General features: G+C 40.5%; 1 protein-coding gene across 3 annotated transcripts in view; it reads left to right on the top strand.

Moving 5' to 3' along the window:
• The window catches only part of LOC105561028 (mucin-16), a 75,611-nt gene that overhangs the window by 45,515 nt on the left and 11,913 nt on the right, over positions 1-18,183 (top strand). For 2 of the 3 annotated variants that reach the window (XM_012010651.1, XM_012010652.1), the window contains exons 2-5: positions 9,571-9,644; positions 12,421-15,652; positions 16,293-16,479; positions 16,775-16,900. In XM_012010651.1, the coding sequence (XP_011866041.1) occupies positions 9,599-9,644; positions 12,421-15,652; positions 16,293-16,479; positions 16,775-16,900 (3,591 nt within the window). In that variant the 5' untranslated portion in view covers positions 9,571-9,598. The remainder of the gene's footprint in view (positions 1-9,570; positions 9,645-12,420; positions 15,653-16,292; positions 16,480-16,774; positions 16,901-18,183) is intronic. The other variant, XM_012010653.1, reaches the window with a different exon arrangement.

The following is an 18,183-nucleotide window of genomic DNA, read 5'->3' on the forward strand; positions in this document are numbered from 1 at the left end:
TTGATTGCTAATTCATAAATCATAAAATGAAATGTAAAAAATTCTATTTTTCGTAAATTAATTTTCAGCGCCTACGGTATTCAGTGTTGCATTATTTGTTACTTGTAACGATATCTTCTGTAATTTCGTGCGTAATTTAATAATAATTTCAATTACTGCATTTTAATGAAGCAGCTAAAATTAACATATTTTTAACGGCCTCTCTTGCGTACGGTAAATTCGTCGCGAGTTTGAAATTTTCTATAAAAGCTCACAACCTTTGTTGAAAGTCTGAAAGTGCAGCATTTTTGCGCCTAGAAACGAATGAAATTTAATGCTTCTTCAAGTTACATCAGATATCATTAAAAGCGGAACTTTCCGAAATGACTTCTCACAACTTCTGCACTTTACAGCTTTTTTGCACGTCACAAAATTCATGAGCCTCGAATCGTCTCCATAACGTTCATATTCATTGCGCTCTTATGCAGAGAGATATTACGCGTTTCATAAGCATGCCGCAGCGAGGTAGCGAGAACACGCTCAAGGCGCGATCGTCTACCGCGAAATTTCCTTTATTAAAAAATGCAAAACACAAAGTGCTCGCGGACAGAGGAAGCGCGGAAAACTCGCGTTAAACCAAAAACTTGAGCCAAAGTCCAGTTTTGACTTTGGTTTAAGCTTCGTGAAATTATAACGTAACCCACTTTTAACGCGGAGCGCGCTTATGGCTGCGATCGGTGCCCATCATCGATCTTTGGAGAACGCGAGAAAGTACGTGCGCGAGAAATGCGGCAAAATTTACACGCTCGAGTTACGCGAGCTCCTTCGTACAACAATGAGTCCTTAACTATCCGCGAGTCGCCGGTAGCTCTATTAGCATGTAAATGAAGGAAGTTGAGTAACGCGAATCCACAGGCGGCTTATGTATGCACTTGGACGCGCCGCCGCGTCTGGAACGAGCAGACCACGCGAGGGGAGTCGATTCGCTAGAAATGTGTTTCACTTTTCCGTCAGCTATGACGATGGATCAGCTCGACGCAGCTCGTGGCGCTACGCCGTTCTCGCTTTAGTAAACTGCTTTTCGTACCGCATCGTTCGCCGCAGCTAGGAGAAAGTGCAGCGTTTTCCTTCGCCGCTCTTCTCGCCGCTGTAGAATTTCTACGTTTAAGTCGAAGGACAACCTTTGCGCCGCAAAGATTGTAATTCTAAGTTCAACTCTCAACGATCGCGTGGCATTCTCTGTATTGTCCGCGATTTCCCTGTAGTGTCATTCTATTGTATTTGCTTTAATAACGTTCTCCATCGCTGGAATTAATATAGAGTCTCCTATTATGAGATAGGCTCCTAATACGAGATAGCAGGGTTTTCGCTAAATTAATACATGTAGAGTGACGTCTGTTGCTTCCACCATGAATTTATTGCCCTTGGAGTTAAGTCTGTTTACACGGAGAGGATTTTCTTTTAAAATTTTCAGTGAAAATCATATAATTGTGGGACAGCGTGGCATTTTGCACAACTTTATGAGAGTTTTTTGAAATTTTACCATGGAGGACAGTTTCTTATTGTAAGACAGGATCCTAATATGAGAAATAGCGGGGTTTCTGTTAAATTAATAAGTAACAGTTAATTCCACCATGAATTTATTGCCCTTGTAGCGAAATCTGTTTAGTGGAAAATTCACTGTTGGATTGTGTAATGTTGCAAATCTGATAACTCATAATAGGGGACTTTCCTCTAATAACGCAGGGATTACGAGTGCAAGGAGGAAAATCGTTAATAGCGGAAGAAATCGCTAAAATGACAAGTGCCAGTTCTTTTGCCGTCGAACGGGTTGTACGGGAAAATAATTGAAATTGAAATCCGAAAACAAGTTTGTGATTATCTCTAACGGACTCGTTCGCTTAAACGGAAAGGGAACGTTGCGACAGTACATGGACACGTTGTTGTCTTCGTTACAGGCGATTTCTTCGGCGCGGAGGATATCCGCTGACTCAGAGCTCGGCGTAACACGTCTCTCGGCGGTTAAAAAATTATACTAAACTTTCTACTATCTCTCGATACGTTTCACGTCCCGGAGAGATGGACGGGGGCGCAGTGGCCCAATTCGCGGCGGAAAAAGGCTTTTCGCGGCGCGGCGCGGAAAAGCGATCCAATCAACGGAAACAAAGGGAGCAAGATTGGTGGAAAATGCGTCCTTTATGTATCCCGCTTTTCGTGCAATGACTGCCGTTGAATCGTCACCAAATGGACGCGCGCTATTGCTTTACATCGCTGCGACAGATCAATCCAGCACAATAACGGCATTCGCCGTAACGCAAGGGACATGTGTATGAGAGAGACAGAGAGAGAGAGAGAGAGAGAGAGAAAGAGAGGGGGGAGGGGGCGCTTCTGACGTAGCGTTAAAGAGTTAAAAAAATAATATAAAATATAAAGTTAAAAGATTTTTTAATTTAAACGATACTTTGCCCATTACGAAAAGACTAATTGATGTTGTGTCAGTTTTCTTTGTTGCGTGCGCATTATCTTTTAATTTTTTTTTAAATAAAATACATCGTGGCTTCTATTACATTGTATCACTTCCATACGTATAATATGTTATACATATTATCTGCAGCAATATCGCGTGGCATTCTCTCTTATTGCGCGTAGCATTCGTTAAATACGGTGACAGCTACAATGCAATGTATATGGTGCATCTTTTAAATCATATTATTATAATTAACATGCCGAGTTGCGGTAAAGTTAATGATTTTTTTTTTGCGAAACGAGCGAATATGTTCGCAAAATTCTCGAAAACTGGTATAGCATTAGTTCCGTTAATCTCCGCGCAAAATGTAAATAAGGGAGCATTTACCGATATATGCAAACGCGCCGGGCAGCGGTGTAACGCGGACCGTGAAGCATCGGGCTACAATAACCGGACAGCGGCTCCGTGTTCGATATTTGGTCTATTTGGGTCACGGTAAACAGCGGGATACGAAGTTCTAGACAAACATCCGGAATCGGCATTCAAATCGGCCTCTGCCCTGTTTGCCGCGCACAAAGAGATATCGCGGGCGATAACGTACGGAACTGTTGCGCGACGAGACTAGATTCCATCCCCGAGGCAAGCTAACTTGTACTAATCTAATTGACGAGCCTTGAGGTCGACCTCCTTTGGTACCACTGACTGCCTGAATGATCCCCGCGAGCTGCATCATAGACGCTGAAACGTACGAATGCCGCGCACACGCGCGCTAGCGTTCACATGGCCAAGAGTGCACTTTGATGTTTCTCGCAACTGATGACTTAATCCTCTCACGTGCTAATTAATTGGATAGAGATGTTTCGCGAGTCTTCATTCATCTCTTCCCTTTCGTGCTAAATTTATTCCTACTTGCGCGCACCGTGCGAAATACTCGCGCACCGTGCGTTATCGCGGTTGTTTTAAGAAAAGAGTACAGAATGGAATATTTTCTCGTGTGTCTCGTTTTGCAAGTAAAGAGAGGACATGTTTTCCTATGTTTTCCTACCAAAGAACATCTTTCCTCTTCGTCTTTCGATAATTCACCAGAAGGTTTCGATCTCTTTTGCGTTTCTTCTTTCATGGAACACTTCTTACAGTTTCCAGTCATGCCTGGGAAAAAAGGACAGTTAGCTATACCCACTTTGGGGCCTACAATTAGTAATCTAATTATTTGGATTGTTCGTGACTCTACTCTGGGAAAAATGTTGACCGTTTTTTTTGTTAAGCAACTTAACATTTTGGTTAGTGCCTCTTAAGTGAAAATTATCTTTGCGTTACTAAATATTGATAGAACTAATTGAGAGAATTAATTAATATTACTTTAAATTCGTGGATATAGATAGAATAGCTAATTGCGAGTTTTAGTTACGCGGGGTAAAATTCGTAAAAGATTAGAGTTTTACGAACAATCCAAATAATTTGATTACTAATTGTGGGCCCCAAAATGCCCGTTGCCTAGTATTAATAGATTATTATTTATTAAAATACTTATTGCTTTGTTCTTATTCAGTAATTGAGTTCAGATCTTGCGCATCTTTTATGTGCAGTAACTGTAAGAAAAGCGTTACATCTTGATTGCGATTCCAAGTAGTTGTAATTCTCAGTTACTAGACAAAAGTTAATACAACTGTCTAGTAACAGCTTAAAAAATGCGTGACATTTCCACCAGGGTATTATTTATTCACGCAATATATTTATTTGTACTTACGACATTACTTTATAAATTTTAGGTAATATATCTCGCAATTAGCGTTGTCTGTTTTGTACAGGACAACAGAATACGCCAATAAATGGCGCGTCGATAAAATGAGCTCCACACGCGTGCGACAAATCGATGAGTAATTGCAGTTTCAGGATTAAATATTTATCCTAGTTCGTTCCAGCCTGTCCACGTTTTAAGGCAATGGATCCGTGAGATGTTATATGTTTCCCTCTGTAATAATCTCCCTCGCTTCCCTACATATACATTTCATATGTGTATATCTGATGCAATGTTCATGGATCCATTATCTCAGTTCAAAATAAAATTTAATTCATCACTCACTGACACGATACACAATAGCGCAGTAATTTACTACTCTGCAAACTATGATAAAACTGTAACATACACATGTAATAATTAAATCATAGCGACGGTCAAAATAATTATCTAATATTAAAGAAGAATAATTTGATAAACTTCCTAAAACCATCCACGCTCTATTTACGTATTCCTCAGTGAAAATGTTTTGCGTGACCTCAAAATAAATATTCTTATAGTAGACTTTTACCGTCAAAAGTTTAAAATCGTGTATCTAAAAATTCTTTTATTCTAAATTCTAGCTAATTAGCAATAGCGCAGGGTAGATCGTGATTCGTGTAGGAAGTTGAAAGCCCTCACGTGAAACCGCATAATAATAGACTTCATTTTGCACCGAAAATACCGGGAAATGTAGAGTGGACCTTGCTTCACGTGAAAAGTTGGAAATTCATGTGGAATATTTTATGTTAGGAAATTACTTTCTCAGAGGAATAAAAAATCCCTTGGAGGGCTTTTGTTTCAACATATTAATAAAATTAACTTTTGTACAAAATTTTATCGAACTTAAAGATAACGTTTTAGGAATTCTACTCTTATTTGTTAACACGCTTTCACATTCTGTGCCGCACGAGTCATCCAAGACCTACAATAAAGTTTTCAGTTAGAGCATTTCAAATTGCTAAAATAAAGAAAAATATTAAGTATTTTCTAACATTATTAATTCATACAAAATTATTTGCAAATATATAGATATATTATATCTGCACCTGAGAGGTCAACTTGCATTTCTATAAATTATTTTTTAACACTATTTTTATAATTTCAATTTTCAAAGTTTGTTTGCAAATTCTTTTAAAAAATAGTTAAATAATATGTTGAATTGAAATAAAAATCTCATGATCCATAATTTTGCAGTTACGATCTTACAGTTCACTTCTCAGGTATAAATATATTTAAAATAACAAGAAAATATTCAATCATTACATATGATTTATTTGAACATTTTATACCTTTATCTTTTATTAGTAAAAATCTATGTAGAAAAATGCTTATTTAGATTATTCAACCTAGATTATTCAAAATATCTTCCGAAAAATACGTAAATAGGGCGTGGACAGTTTTCGAAAGTTTGTTCAAATAGTTATTGTGCGCACCCAATTTTATTCACTTTTCAAGTGGATGTGTTAACTAAAAAATATATTTAATATGTTTTAAAAACTTTCCTCCTTCTCTCTCTTTAAGTATAATTCACAAAGTTTATTAAATAAAAGCCTTTTTATCTAATCTTTATTTTCTCTTTATCTTAACTTATTACGCTTTATCTAAACTTAATTATCTTTATCTTAACCAACGAAATGAACAATTTAAATGAAAGAAAGTGTCAATTCTGCTTAAAAAGACTCACAGAGGCGAGTCAATTTTACTTAAAAGTAGAATGTTTACAGTTATCTTGAGTGTGTAGTTATCTACACAATTGTCGCCCGATATCCCAAATTTCCTTCACTTCTTATTGTTAGATTGACAGGGGGCTTGTTGCACACTCGCACAACTTTTGCGAAGACACTAAACTGTTATTGCCATCACGCATGGACTAGTTGTAAAAATATAATCTGTCGCACGTCATTCCCGAAAAATTCCCGTTAAAATTTACGATAAAATATCCGTTTGCTACTATCTGCTCGTTTGAGTGGCACACGAATGATAGCACGGTGCGACCTTATGTGTACGCAAGGCTGTGAAGTTGCGCTGTACGCCAGAAAAACCAACATCAAGGCTGCACGTTGCTCGGCCGAATTGCTGTTACCCGAAAATATATAAAATGTTTCACGAGATAAATTCATTTCGAATACTTTGTTCTCGATACGTCCAATTGAATTCAATTAAGGGCTCATGCACGTTAAACGTAACGTTTATTCGCAAATACTATTTTACGTAAATTAATTTATCGCTTTATCGCTTTTTGTCAAATATTTACGCACCAAGAGTAACGAAACCGTGACTTTAATCAAGGAAGAATGCGTCCGCGTAATGACTTTTCCGTGCAATAGCTACGTAATCGGTAATCGATTAAGACGTTTGCTTGAAATATGTTAAGGCGTTCGTTCAAATTTGCTCGAAATACCTACGCAAGATGTAATACGACGGACTCGTTAATCATACAAGCCGTTAATTCCGCGAGCACCACGGTAAATGGAGTTTGCTCGTACAATACCGAGTTGAGACTACGTTACGTCTTCACTCGTGCAACGGAATTATAATACAACTTCCGATTGTCGACGCCCGCTTTATGAAGCGTCACTTATGCGTCTATTTGACACAGTACCACGAGCTACCTACGGGATTTAATAGATACTTTGGACACGCTCTCTCGGGAGCCGAAGTAATAAGGAATATGAGCGAGCTTGCCATGACGTGCCCTGAAATAAGGGCGAGAAAGCAGAATATGGTTCTACAAGGCGAAGCGAGGGAATTACCATTACATTATCTCGAATAATCGTGGCAGTTGAACAAAAGAGACGAGGCTGAGAGAATTTTTCTGTATCATAAATTCCCCTACAATTTTTAATTGGTGTAATTGGTGAAATTTTAGATTTTATTATTATTGCAAATGATAAAGAAAGTATGGTTACATTGAGCATGCCCAAAATTTCTTGAATATTTCAATTATAAATCATAAATATCCGGAAGGAAAGTTTTAAATATAATTTCAAATGTTTAAATTTCAAAGAACTCTTGTGAGCATTAAACAGTTACATTGATCAATTATGTGAATTTATTATTACAACGAAAACTGCGTTTTAAGTTCGATGGAAAAGTACGCGCAGGGAATTTTCTCTTAAAATTTATCCCTGAAAATCATGTAATCGTGGGAGAACGTGGCATTTTGAAGAATTGTATGAGAGTTTTTTGAAACTTACGTACATTCTACTAGTAAAAATATACACTAACAATAAGTGTAATTACTAGTAAAGTGTATGGTAAAATTTTAAGAAATTCTCATAAAATTCTTCGAAATGTCACGACTATATGATTTTCGGGATAAACTTTAAGGAAAAATTCTCTCTCCGTGTGTTCAGAAAATATTATTAGACAGCAAGAAACTAGTCCGTCTGAAACGGAAGTGTTTCTATTTAATGGCATTTCCTTTGTAGAATTTACACGGTCAAGTTTCACTTATCATTAAAATTTTAAGTTATTTTTATTTGATATCTGACTCGTTAATATTATGAGCTAGTTATATCGACGCAAATTGCTGGCCAATTTCTCTGTGCCTCTAATATGAAACAGACTTCGACATGACACAAATCGATGCGTCACAGACGGTGAAAAAAATTTATCTTCTGTTAGTTAAGACATGCGCGCAGTCTCCACACGCATTAACGACAACTTGATAATTGTACTTTCTACGATTACTTTCTACAATTAAAGTCACCGGTACGCGTTGAACGATACCGCCTGCACGCTACCAGCAAGCGCGTTCGTGCAGCAAACGGGCCGTTGAATAACGGAATGTATCAGCCTACATATTATGGAAATTGAGTAATTGCGATCGGACTTGAGCGCGACTTCGTCTCATATCGACACCATCGAATCGAAATTGCTCTCGTGAAAATTGAAAATATATGCATCTCGTGCCTGCGTCACATAAATTCCTTGAATGCATCGAGCGTGTTTCTACACGTGTAAAGGTAAGGAATTTTCGCGAGAGGCTTCCATTATATTCTCTTTACAAAATTACTTTCAAAGTATTGAATTATTTTGGCGCACAGTCGGCTGAATAACAGGAAGATTACTCAAAGATCTGTATCGCTTCATCATCCTTGACCGACTATACCGCGTCTTCGCACAACGTTGCTAACGCAGGATGAAAACTTTTAATAAAGCTCCCGCGCTGCATTGCGGACTGGAGTTTTATGTTATACTCCCTAAGGTGAGCAGGCTCGTAAACGAGGTCATCCTCACAATGTTGAAAATTGTGTTCGCATGTATATAGCGAGCTGTATCCATTCCCGAGCTCTCGGTCGATACCTTTTCTTGAATATCAATCAGCAGCGTGCTGGGTATTGTTGACGTGAAATTATACATGATCATCTTTCTTTCGTAACTTTTGTTTGTGCCATTATTGAAAATTGTTACAGACACACGGAGAGAATTTTCTCTTAAAATTCACCCTGAAAATCATATAATCATGGGACAACGTGGCATTTTGAAGAACTTTATAAGAGTAAAGCGACTTATTGTCGCCAGTAAATAATTAATGTAGAAAATTAATAATCGACACAACTGGCAAATTCATTATAAGATTTTTTTGAAAGGTTACCATACATTTTACTAATAAAACGTATACTAAGTATAATTACTAGTAAAATGTATGGTAAAAATTCAACTCTCCGAAACGCCGTGTTGTCCCGCGATTACACGATTTTCAAGCTAATTTTTAAAGGATCATTCCACTTTAACGATCCAAAAACTATGCTTATCTTTAACAATTGTTTTTACAGTAAATACACCATACAATGAAATAAATCTTTTTGGGGTTTATTAGGGCACTCTTAAATAACACAACAAAATTTTTCTTATAATTTAAACAATTTTTCAATTAAGCGTTTTCTACACCGTTCGAATGGCGTGCCAAGAAAGATGCAAGTCCGCTGCGTTGATGACTTTTATCCTTCCGGCTTACCTGAAACAAGAAATTAAAAAGATTCTTAATCTATACAAGTGTCGCTATATCCCGAACCTCAATTAAGAATTTTTATTTAAAAATAACAAACTGTCACCATTTCGTTATTTTTAAATAAAAATTCTTAACTGAGGTTCGGGACATAGCGACACTCATATAGATTAAGAATTTTTTGATTGTGAAAAAAAATTGTTAAAGATAAGCATAGTTTAAAGTGGAATGACTCCTTAAGAGAAAATTCTCTCCGTGCACTTTAACGAAACTGACATTTCATTTGTAAATGTAAAACGATCAGATGCCATTGCCTAATTTCTATTTCTATCCACAGATACTTTTATCGCAATAAGTGCGTTTCCAACGATATTGTGCTTTTTGTTGCAGATCGAGCGGGAAGATCTAACGGGCCGAAATGACGCGAAGAAGAACGTTTATCTTCGTATTAGGAGTATGCATAGGTGAGTTGTAGTTGCAAAACAGTATGAATTTGTTCGTCGCAGTTTTTTACAATTTGCTAGAAATGTCGAGTGAACGTTAACGCGTTGCTCTGACAATGAGTTATTCCGAGAAGGACGGATTTCTACGCGGATTATGCACGCAGTTTTTATTTCGAGTCGCGCGCGCAGCGGCGGATTGCCGTCGAAGAGAATGGGCCAGCATCTCTCGGCTGCATCCTGTTGCATTGTGAACTCGTGATGTAAAGCTTGCCAATCGAGGTGACTGCACCAAGTACTGTTAGGTCTACTGCAACGAGCCTGCCAGCGAGTTAACTGTAACTTGCAGCTTATCAACAAAATTTTTCATCCCATCTCGACGCGATCGTCACCTTTCGGTTTACGGTGAACGTAGACGACGCGTTTTCTGATCTAGATTCGACCTCTCGAATTCACGAGCGAGTGGGACTCTGTAATATCTGTGTTAAGCTACCCGAGGTGAACATCGCATATCCGGATTTCGCGAATATATGTTAAATAGCCTAGCGATTTGCGTACACGTATCTATTTGCATACAAAACGCATTTACATTTCTTCAGGAGAATCTCGAGTTGAGGTCTGACAATGATAGAATTCTCGCAAATTTAATTAATTAGCTGAAATTAACGACTGCGAGATAAGTGCGTCTAAGCCGGTGACGCAATGGGTAATTTAAGATGGGTAATTATTTTAACGACGTTTCCAACGTGGTAAGCTAAGTATTTCCCACCTGGAAGTGAAGAAACTTCAACAATATTGCCCATCTTTTTTAATAGCATTGCAACAAGAAACAAAATTGTACGTATCACTTTACGTACCTACATTAAAATTAGCTCTTTTTAGGTGTATTGTTGAGCGAAATGCTGTGTGATCAGAGGACAATGTGCAAATTCGCAGTAATTACGTTGAAGAAGTTGCATGTAAACTGACGAGTCAAGAGACATCTATTATTAAAAGACTCGCGCTGCATTAATTAATATCTCGTTCAGCTGAATCACCTTGTTGCTAGGAAATGTTTAATAAATAATTATATAATTTCCACGTGCATCAAGGTTTAATTATTTTAAATGATAACATTATGTAACGCTTAATGTGGATGAAACATCTCTTTCATCAATACCCCGATACGTTTCTACCGTATCCTATTATATAAATATTTCGCGTTATACAATAGCTATTTCCAGAGATAGATATTACTCAATGCGAGATTTGCACATAAAGAGACGCTATCGACATGATAATCTCTTGACAAGATAATAACATTTATTAAATATGTACTTCATGTCGTGTTTCGTGCAGAATTTTTATTTTAATTATATTTTGAAATTTAATAGATTTCAAATGTAAACTTTAAAATGCACATTCGCTTTTCAGTTTTTACTACTAAATGTCCAAGTCCACAAATGCAAACTGAAAAATAAAGAAAATACTTGACTCTGAGGTAGATACATGACTTTTGTTTAACTTATTGTGTTAGCGAATTGAAAACACGTTTTGAAGGTAGGTAAATCCGAGACAAATGATAATACATGCAAGAGGAGAGAGATTTTTTTATCCCTTCGTTTAAATAACTAAGTTCGGGAAATCGATACCTCGCCATAAAATCTTCAGCATCCGTCGGAAATGCATCGGGTAGGAACATTGAGGTAGAAATCAGGTGGAAAATTCTCGCTGCGAGTCTGCGTCAATAAAATAAATATTTATCTCTCGGTTTCGACGTTCACGGAGAGGACTAGTCGCCTCGTATCGAGGTAAATCAGCAAAACACGAGGACACACTCGGAGCCCCTGCATAATCCCGAGGTCTGTTCAATATTCAAACGCACGTTCTTGCCGCGGTCGCGCGAACACTTTCAATTTGCAGAACTGTATCGTAGAGCCTCGTGAATAGGTTCCGGAGGAACGCGCCGGTAATTCCACGGACAACCGGTTTTTCGATCCATTAAAACGCCTCGTCTACGCACGCCACATTTTTATTACATCGCGCGCCTCTCGGTGGAAACCAGTTGCCGATAAGCGCGGACTTCTGTTTCCATGCATCCAGCGAACATGCTTATTGCGGATTATTGCCATAATTCACCACTTTATTGTCAAACGTGCGACTAACAATAAGACTACGTGGGAAAACAATTAACGCGTTAGACGTGAGAGCCAATTTATTGCTAAAAGCTTTCCTACATAACTGTCAATGAATGTTGCGAAAGTGCAAAAATCTCTCGTGAACGAATAAATATCACAACTTTTTGTCTTCCCTTTTTCTTTTTGAAATAATTTTTTAAAAATAAGTATGTAAATATGTTAAATAATTATTTATTTTACCTGTCCAATTAGTAATCTTTAATTTTGAATTGTAGACAAGGGAAATAATAAAAAAGGCTGTTTATCTTTTCAAATCAATTGGACGAAAATGACACTTCGTTAAAATTTAATTAATATAATTAATCGTTAGCGTGTTTGCTTATTAAATAAACTGGAATATATAAAGTAGTAGAGGTAGTTGTAAGCCTGAAGCACAAATTCTACGCAATGCCTACTTTGATAATTCTAACATATTTTTCTTGACATTCTACACGGAGATAATTTTCTTTTAAAATTTATCATGAAAATCATGTAATTATGGGACTTATTGTCCCACGATTACATGATTTTCAGGGTAAATTTCTAAAAGAAAATTCTCTCTCCGTGTACAAAATGATTATCGTACCTTCAAAAGAGAAGATGCGCCTGATATAAAGTTACAAGATTAAACCTTGCTCTTTTAGGCACTTTGCTGCTATTCCTTGACAATGCGGTGGCGGAAGTTACGGAAGCATCGGCTGCACCTGAAAAATCTGAATTCCAAAATACGACTCCCCAAGGATCTACGACGATTCTAACAAAAGTTTCTTCGAGCAATCAAAATCGAACATTCGCGGAGAACGACGGGAAAGATATCGAGTTAACGAATCGGAAAACTTATAACGCGGAAGGCAGGTCGGACGATAGTGTCGCCGGCGGCGCAAATCAGGATCGAGAAAAAGACGATGTGTCGGCACACGCGAATTCGCACGCGGAAAAATCGACCGATGAATTCGATAGTTTATCGTTGGACGGAGGCAGGAAGCCCAGGTATGGAGAGATTGCTGAGAGCACCGGAAAAAGCACTAGCACGAAAGTTATCTCCGAAGATCTTCTCAGACTCTCCAGGAAGAACCAACTAACTGCGGCGACCGCGAAACTATCTCTCAATGATTCGAAGCAGGACGGAAAGGACCTCGAGGATGGCGCGGTTCAAGAATCTTCCAACCGCGAGAAAGTATCCAATGCGACCAAGATGTCGCCGAGTGCGAAGGAAAAAAGTGTAGACGAGAAGTTAATCGGAAACGCTATGGAAACCTCGGAATCTAAAGAAGTAGGAAAGGAGCCCTTTGTTAAAAATGAAGATGAGAACAACGTAGCTGCGAGTAAACAAGAGATACCGACCGTCAAGCCTATCAGAGATTTCTTTTCGACGACCCCGAAGTCGACAACGGAAGGCACTGTTAGACCCGACGAGAAGAAGGACAAAATCATAAAGCTCGATAGGGAAGTCGTTTCGAGAAAGGACAAAAACACAATCTTGACTGACTTGAAAGAGGAAGTGGAAGATCAGACAACGGAGGCTCGCGATCGGGAATTAGCCATGGTGCGCAGTGGAAGTTCCCCGGGATTTAAGAAAAGTGCGAACGATCTAGGAACAACGGCATCCGAGGCACTCGATTTAGAGAAGCTAGATGAAAAGGGGCACGAAGAGACTGTCTCGTTAGTTAATGACACTTACGTGAACTACAATAATTTTTATAAGACTGCGACGGAGAAAGATCCCAGGGCTGGCGCGGGAAACCATTCGATTGACGTGAATGAATCGCGCGAGAAAGGCGATCCGAAAGAAGAGGTGGAGATCGTTAGGAACGTCACTCACCTGCCGGCACAGAGGATTGTGAGTACCGCGAACGATACCGTGAGGAACGATTCTCACGTCAATGAACTGAGCAATCAAGCAGCCGCTTACACGAAGAACGGGGAGACTAGCGCGAAAGATGAGAGTCACCGTGAGCGAAGCGCAAACCCGTCCAACGTAACTGCTAAGAACGCAGATGGTGTGGAAGACTGGAAATCAATAGGAGAACCTGAGAGCCAGGTAAAATTGCCCGAAACAATGACTCAGAGCGTGCGACCCGAGGAGCGTACCTCGTCCGCCTTTGAAACCACTCCTAGTCTAGTTCCGCAAGGCAGAACTATCGGATTCTCCGGAGTCAACGAGTTTCCGAATATCGAGATGAAATCCACAGCCTCGACGAGGCCCGACGCGGGATCACCGGACACTCAGAGCCCGCGAAACGGCACGGAAAAGAGAGATCAAAGGCCTTATCCGTACTTGAAATCCAGCAGGGAACCACTCCAGGTGGTAACGGAGGCTAGTTTGAAGCTGAAGAAGGAAAGCGGTGACGTTACGGAGGAGACCTCCGCTTACGAGAACACAATCGGAAGGGGTGAGTCCGAGAAGAAGCTCGTTGTCACAGAACCTTCGGTGGTGATCGAGAACAGCATTCAGCAGCACAAGTCGAACAGGAAGAGTGCAAACGAGTCGATGAATTCCACGACAAAGAGCCTCTCCTCTTTGACGCCAGCGACGGCGACTCCGACTGTTTCGGCCGATGCTGGACCAACGAATGAAACTATCCCGGAAGGCTTTAACGGCAGCGCGAAGGCCTCGGAAATAAAACGCTCCAAGTCAAATGACAAGCCAGGTGCGAAAGAGGAGGAGAAAGTGAGCGTAGGTAGAGACGAGGGCTACGACGTGACTGGAAACGGAATAACGGAAGTGAGCCTGACTCCGGATGGCAAGGAAGTGAAATCACATTCCAGCGAGGCGACGGAATCGTCCACGTCGCATTCCACGGAAACGAACACATCCAGGGCGGCGTCTCTGAATACCGATGTTCAGATGGAACCGGAAGAAGCCATGATGATCCGCTCGACTTTCGTCGTTACCGAATCCACGAGTACAGTCCCTTTGGACAGGGACGCGACGACGGAAACGAACAGGTCCAAGACCTCGACGACGTCGGCGGCGGAAATCAATACGATTGCTGCGATGGTTGTCGAAAATGTCACGGAATCGGCGCCGAGGACGAGCGTCACTCTGCGATCTACTTCGAGTGTCAATCAAACCACCGAATCTCCTTCCGTCACTCTAAATCCCGACGAATCCTCAATTCCGACAACCACGTCCATCGAATTCGAGTTCGTCAGTCTCACGGAGGCGGTGTCCTCGGGAGCTAACGCGACCGAGAGGAGTGTCGAAGGACGAACCCTCGAGGCACAAACGATGCCCTCGAGGGCGACGACGATTTCAGATCCGTCCGTGAGCAATTCAACGGAGCACGTGTTCACCGCGACGAAGCCGGAGGAATTCACCGAACTTCCGGTGACGACGGAGGACGGAACTCCAACGACGGATGTGTCGGATACGCACCGCGTGGACAACGAAACTACTAGAGGTCCTCAAGACACTCGGACCACTTCTGAGGGTCTAAGTAATCGCACGGAGTTAGCGAGGAACGAAGTTACCGTAAGCGTTATCGATCTCACCAGCGCCACTGTCGTCGAGGTCTCGGGAGCCTCCGGCGTTACAGAGGATCCTCTAAAGGATTCAAGTTTCAACGCGAGCATCACCGAGACGCACGCTGCAGGTGCGACGGAACTTCCGCCGGATATAAGCGTCAGGACAACGACGAATGTTACGAAGAGCCCTTCGGCTACGAGTACTTCAGAGCCGATGGTACCCTGGAGTACCGCGGGTTTCACGGAGTCGCCCGAGGAGGAGATAACGGAAGGTACTCAGAGTCTATCACCGGATGAAATCACGTCGCTGGTGAAAATAGTCATCGAGGGCACCTTACACGAGATCTGCCCTCGCTTGCCGGATCTGAAGAAGGCGCTCGCGGATGTTCTCCGAGATGGACTGGACAAGTGAGTGCTTTACGAAATTATACGTATTTATCTACTATTTACTATCTAATATTATTTCATAAAAACGAAGAGAATCTTCTTTTGAAATTTATCCTGAAAATCGTGTAATCGTGTGACAACGTGGCATTTCGAAGAATTTTATGCGAGTTTTTTGAAACTTTACTGGGAAAATGTATACTAATTGTAGGTATAATTACTAGTGAAGTGTGTGGTAAAATTGAAAAACTCATAAACTTCCTCGAAATGCCACGCTGTTCCACGATTACACGATTTTCGGGAGAGAGTTTAAGAGAAAATTCTCTCCGTGGTAGATACACATATCAACATATGGATTGCAATTAAAAGAGAAAAGTCTCCTATTATGAGGAAGGCACCTAATATGAGGTAGCAGGGTTTCTGCTAAATTAATAGGCATCATCTGTTGGTTGCATTACGAATTTATTGCCCTTGGAGCGAAACCTTCTGTTTGGTGGAAAATTCATTGTTCGATCGTGTAATCGTTGCCAAAAAGATTTGTGATTGAATTTTGATGTTGAAAACCTGCTGTTTCATATTAGAAATCTGACTTGAAAATTTTGAGTGAGGAGTTTAGCGAAAAATTCATTTGTAACACACAATGCAGCGTGGAATGCTCTTGCAGACCCGTGCAGCCGAAACAAATCATCGTCCATCAAAACCCTTGCGAGCAGAACTCGTCGCCGACACCCACAGAGGTTTCCCTGATCTCGATCCTGATCTACGTTGTCGACGAGGACGGCAAGTTCGACGCCGCCATGACGAAGATTCTGCCAAGTTTATACAAGGTGTCTCCCAACTTCCCAATGAGAGTAAGTTGAAAACGGCGGAGAAGGTCGGGCGCGGATTAGAACGCTCTGGCTGTCGAACGTCAGCAAAAGTCCATTATAACTCTTGCTTCGGCACGTCTCGCGAAAATGTAATCTTCCCGCTTATCAACTTGGAATCATTCATCACGCGCGGGTGATCTTCGGTTATCAAGACGTCCCCTTCTATGAAGCGCCCCTTCTCTAATAATATCTCTCCGTTAATCGATCAATGTGCCGTATCAGAGTCATTAATATTACATTCAGCGATCGAAGGAATATCTCTATTAAATTTCCTTAGGTCGTTCATTCTTTCCAGATACACAAGTTTCTTCTGGTGCCGGAAGCGGATTCCGGAAACGCAATAGCGGTCGTCGTAGTCTCCTCCGTGGCCTTCATTTGCCTGGTCCTTTTAGCCGGCCTTCTGGTAAGCGTCTTACTGCGGGCATTTAGCAGCTCCGTAGATATTTGCGCATCGTATTTAAATGACGGACATTGACGCTTGACACTCGAATCTTTTATGCAAACGCACGCGTGAAATAAAAGACGCGTCATAGAGATAGTTCGGCATGTCACATGAGATTTATCTTATTTCCTTTCGACATAATCGCGAGAATTTTTCAAGCTCGTTTTCTTACGGCCTGTTGTTCCAACCCTTTGGTAAATTAACCCTTTGAAGCATACATTTTTCCTTTCAGCTGACTTTTCTGAAACTTAATACTTAAGGGTTTTTTTTTGGATCGCTAATTACGATTCTGGTGTCGGAATTAAAAAATTCAAATGAAGATTTCCAGGTGCCATATAGGATCCGCTATCTTGGATTTTCAAATTTTCAAATTTTGACTTCGTTTCTTAATTTCTGGAGGTATGTGCCTCAACTAATAGTTAAATATGTACCTATGTCTTCGTTGTTCCTTTAAATCAGACAAAGATAGACACATTAACTATTAGTTAGCTTACCAAGAGGGTGGAAAAATCCGGCCCGTAGAGTTGTAAATGTATGTCGCATGCGTTTCTTTTGCTCTCACGCATCACGCGGCACCTTGAGAAATCGAAGCGGAAAGTACTAATATTTCAAGATGACAGCTGCGCAGGTCCGCGAAAATCTATGCTCACTGACGTAACCTGCTGCTAAGTCGCGCTTGCGATAAACCTCTGTTCACGGGAGGTTTACGTTACGCGCGTCCCGGTCCGCCTCCGTCCATTCGTCCGTCCACCTGTCCACACTCATAATTCTCCTCCAGTGTACGTAATACGCTCATGATAACATGTCTGTATATATATGTTTTTATCCGGGAGGTGAAAAACGGTGTTCCTCTCTGCTTCGTCGCGCGGACTACGAAGATACGGCGCGCTGTGCACGCGTAACATCGTCGCGGCACGAACGAGTCTTTTTCTCTTACTTTTGCAACAATGGCAGCTTATTACATATATACAGGGTGAGTTTAATTTCGTTAACCAATCTTTTACCATGAGAGATGGATCATCGACCGAAACTGTAGTCAACACTGGGAAGAAATGGAAAAGTCTCGTTATATATGTTTCAATCATGCAATCATGTAATCCAATTGTATCTTGAGAGATATAACTGTATCTTGAGAGATATAATTAAATATTACATGGTTGAAACATATACAAGCGAGATTGTTCCATTTTTTTCCTGGATTGGCTACAGTTCTGGTCAGTAATCCATCCCTCATGCTCTGGGGA

Source organism: Vollenhovia emeryi, unplaced genomic scaffold (genome assembly GCF_000949405.1).
Source record: "Vollenhovia emeryi isolate VEMERY1.0 unplaced genomic scaffold, V.emery_V1.0 DF939214.1, whole genome shotgun sequence".
In the NCBI taxonomy this organism is placed as follows: domain Eukaryota; kingdom Metazoa; phylum Arthropoda; class Insecta; order Hymenoptera; family Formicidae; genus Vollenhovia; species Vollenhovia emeryi.